Below are 5,000 nucleotides of genomic sequence, written 5' to 3' on the forward strand. Positions count from 1 at the left end.
CTTTATGTGTTGATGAATGTTTGTGATAAACTGAAGGATGAAGTGTTTCTTTATGTGTTGATGTTGAATGTTTGTGATAATAGTTTGTCTCTATACGTGGTTCTCACAGGACAGCGACGCTACAAAGATATCATGATCTTGTAAAATATGATGCATTGCTGGAGAATAAACCAGCCAACAAGATATAAAGCAGTTGTGATGCAACATACACATTATTGCAGCAGGAATATTAATCCAGAAACCTCGGATAGAATAGGAAAACATTCTACTGATCAATCAATACTTTTACTTGAACTACTCTAAGTACATGTATATTCTTTCACTGCAGTAAATATCTCAATATTTCTTGCAGCACTAATAAAACTGAATTGTCACCGTGGTGGATTTAATAAAATCGTCAGCTCAGTTTTTAAATCTACGTTTTGATTTGACAGCCGTTTATTAACTCTGATATTTTAAGGGTTTTTGGATCAAAGCCTTGAGATCTCCTAAAGGAACGCTGATGCTCAATCATTATCGTCTATAAAAGTGCAATGATTGCAAAAGTGTAATTTGCGTGTGATTAATAGCTGTTGATGGCTGTGATTCTCTGCTGATTGATGGATTTCTCTCTCTCTCTCTCTCTCTCTCTCTCGCTCTCTCCCTGTTGTAAAATGAGATAATAAATAATCGTGGATGATTCACATCGTTTCACTGACGCCAGGACTCTTATCTCCGTGGCAACCTGATGACAAACACTGTCAATCACTCCTGAGAAAAAGGAGGGAGGGAGGAGGGAGGGAGGGAGCGCCTCGGCATGACTAACCGCAGACTCACTTCCCCCGCCATCATTCCTCCGATCTGGATCACAGCCAGACGCACGAAACACAACCTGACATCAGAGCGTATCTGACTTCATCCTGAGAAACATATACTGGACTAAGTCTCATGAGCAAGGCACTAACACCGGCAGGGTTTGAGGTTTGATTTCCTAAATACATGCAAACACTTGAATTACTTTAAGGTAAAACTCAAGTATACTATATTGTTGAAGTTATATTTGTTATTTTACTATTCTATTGAACGTCACGTAAACGAGTAAAACGGCTTCATGCTTTCTTGCGCCAGAACCTCGCTGCACAAAACACACCGAGGTTTTTCCCTCTTTTGTCCTCAACGTAAGAAAATCCACATCTCATGCAGTCGGTGTCGTTCTTGCGTTTCGCTCAATCAGCATGAAAACAAACTTTGTGGGTGTTCTTCTATACTGTGAAATGGCGGGTGTCTACATTAGCATTACAAGGCATTGACACCAAATACTGTTAAGAAGTGTGAATAACTCCGCTGCATTAAAAAATAAAACAAAACCACAGGATTTCTTTCTTTTTCTTCAGGCAAAGGACCGCGACCCGCTGAAGACGGGTCCACCAGTTGAGAATCACTGAGCTAGTTTTCATCCAGCCAACCATATGTTCTGTTATATTTTTAAACTAGACTTTTTATGAATTTCTTTGTAACATACTACACTTTGACTTTACACGACATACTACACTTTACTATGACAAACTATAAAATTACTTTTTATGACTTTTCATGACATACTATACAATGTCTTTTTTTAAACTTTTTTAATGATGTACTATATTATGATATTTTATGACATACTATACTATGACTTTTTTATGATTTTTTATAATAAACTATACTTTTAATGACATCAGAAAAGTTATGTTTTGCTTTAACTCTCTTACTTTTTAATATTCTTATTGTCATAAGCGTTGCATGTTTTCTTCATCATGCCCTCCTCCTCCTCAGTCTGCCGCCGTCCCTCTTCCCGTGATGCTTACCTGCGTTTCTGTCAAACACAGCCCGCTGGCCAGCTGCTTCCTCTCAGCTCCGACCACGTAGTGATTTTTTTCGAAGGCTCGTTCCAAACGGAGCAGCTGAGACGGGGAGAACGCCGTCCGGATCCTTTTGGGTTTCCTGGAGAACGGACCGTGAAGCAGCAGGTTCTCAGGACTGCTGTCATCCCCTGAACACAAACAGCACAGAGATTAACAAACACAAAGCTGCAGTGAAGAGAAATCGAAATGATGTCACGTTTTTTCTCAGACTGCTGACGATAGAAAAGTAAAGATCTCAATCACGATGAACTGAACTCTAACACACCGGGACCATCGCGACGCTGATCAAACAGCAGATGAACTGAACTTTTACAGATATCAAGTCTAAAAAGAAGCAAACAGTCAGAGATGTTCAAACTAACTACTTCCAAGAACGTGGACATAATGGTTGAAGAAGTTTATACTTATACTCCACCACGACGTCAAGACTCACACCGTATTTCTTTAGGAGGGATTCTGAGATTGAAGACAATAAATAACTGGAAACTTAAATCGATCCAGCAAATAAAACATTATGATGAAGCTTGTGATTATAATAATGCTACCATTATAACTAAATGAGTAAACGTCTCTATTGCTGCTGCGCTTTACATTTAAAATCAAATGTTTCGTTTTATTAATAGAGAGCTGATACTTGAATGATTGAGCATCTTTTATTGATTGACGTCACAGTCAATATTCTTTTTTGGAGAATATGTGAATTTTTAACCCAAAATTATGAAGATAAACATAATGTGAGTAGAACATTAACCTTCACAGAGCCTGCTGAACATGTCACCCAACCGGGCCTCACAGAAACACCAGAAGTATTGTTCTAGCAAAGCATCAGACATGGATAGATTTGAATGAAGACACAGATATATATGTTCATATTTAGAGTTCTATAGTTCAGATATTTAGAAGTGTGGTTGTACGAGGTACTTCTCCAGAGTCAGTGCTTTACGACAATGTTCTGCTGTGGACGTATTTTAGACTCTTAAAAGAATCAATATCAGTTTAAGTGAACGTTATATTTGTCTGGAGTCACTTTTCAAGCAGGAAAGTCAAACATTTGCTTCTAACCAGCTTCTTAAATGTGCATGTTTGACTTTTATATCTCAATGAACAGAATATCTTTGTGTTTGAGATAAAAACAAGTCATCTGGTAACTTGAGACATTTTTCATGTTTTTCTTACTTTTTTTAAATAAAACTTAATTACATTGTTTTATTGTAATGGAAAGTATAATAAATAAAAAGGTTTGCCTTGCCTTCAGATGAAATACTTTTTACTCCACTTGGTTTATCTGATCATGCAAAGCACAGAAAAATAAAATATAAACTCCACCTGAACCAAAGACAACATTAAAACTCTCATTCTCATCTGAATGAATACATTTACTTCAAACCAGTCAAATATAATATCTTCGTAAAGAGTATTTTTCCATGTGGTTCTTCTAATTTTCCTGACGTGGTTAAGGGATTTGATCTTTGACCGCTAGGATCCTCGCAGGTTACAGAAAAAAAAACCCAATTTGTTTATCAGACGCGTCGACGTGCCGTTCAGTGAATCTGATCCGAGAGAAACAATGTCGGTAAAAGTGGACGTTGTGTTTCTCTTTGTGTCTTCGCTTTTCGCTCCAAACCCACATACAACGTCTGCTTTATTTTTCTGACCGCTTATTGAAATTGGACGTAAATATCACAATAATATTTTACATAAAAACAAATCCACGCACGACTTCTCCTCAACCGCTGCGGCTCGGCTGAAAAGAGTCGCCAACACGCCGGCACGCAAAAAAGTCGGTTGCTCGGCGGCTTCGAGGAGGCGAGGAAGACAATGATGGCGTGCAGAAAGCCGACACGTACTCACGCCTTTTAGCCAACGTTAGCGCCTGTCCAGTGTCATTCATATGCAAAGTCAGTCGGGGAGCCGTGGCTGATGGATGTCAACGGTCGTCTCAGAGGAGCTCGGCTTGCAAATGCGACGGTTGATTTCTGTTGAATGTGAAAGAACCCGAGACGAGACTTTAACGTAACGACATCATCGAGTTTACACGGAGGTCAGAGGTCACAGCCTGGTTTGTTTTTTTACAGTCGAGGCAGCGAACGCTCTGAAACAACTAATAACAAACTGTTAAAAGTTCGTGAATCAAATGATCCTCTGAAGGGAAACAATCGTCTGCAGGATTCAGACGTAAACTCTTCTTCTATCGATGTTTGTTCCAACCGTTGCAGGAAAAACCACCTGAACAGACCGAAGAATCGCTAATAAACACTTCAAACATTCTCTTTCTTCTTCTCAAGTTCAGTTCACCAGATGCAGATTCACTTCCTGGTTAAATTCAAGAGTAGCCTACTGTTGTCAAATATTTGTCTGAGCGAGTCACAAACTGTCTTTTCGTCTCCAGAAGTGACGTCATGTCAAACTGGAGGCAGGTAATGATGACATGCCGCAGTGTAGCTGCCTAATGACAGTAAAGACTCCCTCACACTCCCAACAACAACAACAACAACAACAACAACAACACATTTCTGCCCTTCACAAAGTAAAAACATTCACATTTTCTTTTCTGAAAAACAGCTGCAGAGATCAATAAAAAGAAACGTTCAGAGCTCTTATTCAAATTATTCTGCACACTCCTCTAATTATATTTTCCCTTTCTGCCACTTCATTGAAGCTATTTATTTGTTTGTTTGTTTGTTTATTTATTTATTTATTACAAGACCCCAAAAAACCTAACCTGGCAGATTTGGTGTTTTTGTGAACTTTGGCATCAACATTTTTTAATCCAGTTCCACCAAAGTTTGCTTTCAAAGAACTCAAGTTTCTAAAGATGAATCCCGTGTGGTTTGAAGATAACTCATTTATATTTCAGAGCTTCTCAGTTGTGAGACGGCAGAGTTCAAACCAGCTCCACCAAATCTTTGAAGACAGGACGCTGAGCTGCTGTCGTTTCCTGCTTTGCTTCGTCGTCAACAGACAAAAACAACTTAACTTCAACTAAGTTCTTCTTTCTGCAAATGTGAAATAAAACCTGAAACAGAGCCAGGAAGCTTCCAGTGAGACAAAATGTTTCCTTGAAGATGAAGAAGCTTTTATATCCAATTCTATCCAGTTAATCTTAGTGTGTTGCTG

At 38.8% G+C, this 5,000-nt stretch overlaps 1 protein-coding gene across 1 annotated transcript in view; it reads right to left on the reverse strand.

The window, feature by feature from the left end:
* The window catches only part of emx3 (empty spiracles homeobox 3), an 11,623-nt gene that overhangs the window by 1,041 nt on the left and 5,582 nt on the right, over window positions 1-5,000 (reverse strand). Inside the window, exon 2 of the mRNA XM_031876180.1 lies at window positions 1,827-2,011. Coding sequence (XP_031732040.1) covers window positions 1,827-2,011 — 185 coding nt within the window. The remainder of the gene's footprint in view (window positions 1-1,826; window positions 2,012-5,000) is intronic.

The sequence above is a fragment of the Anarrhichthys ocellatus genome, unplaced genomic scaffold (assembly GCF_004355925.1).
Source record: "Anarrhichthys ocellatus isolate YVR2014 unplaced genomic scaffold, GSC_Weel_1.0 scaffold105, whole genome shotgun sequence".
Lineage (NCBI taxonomy): Eukaryota > Metazoa > Chordata > Actinopteri > Perciformes > Anarhichadidae > Anarrhichthys > Anarrhichthys ocellatus.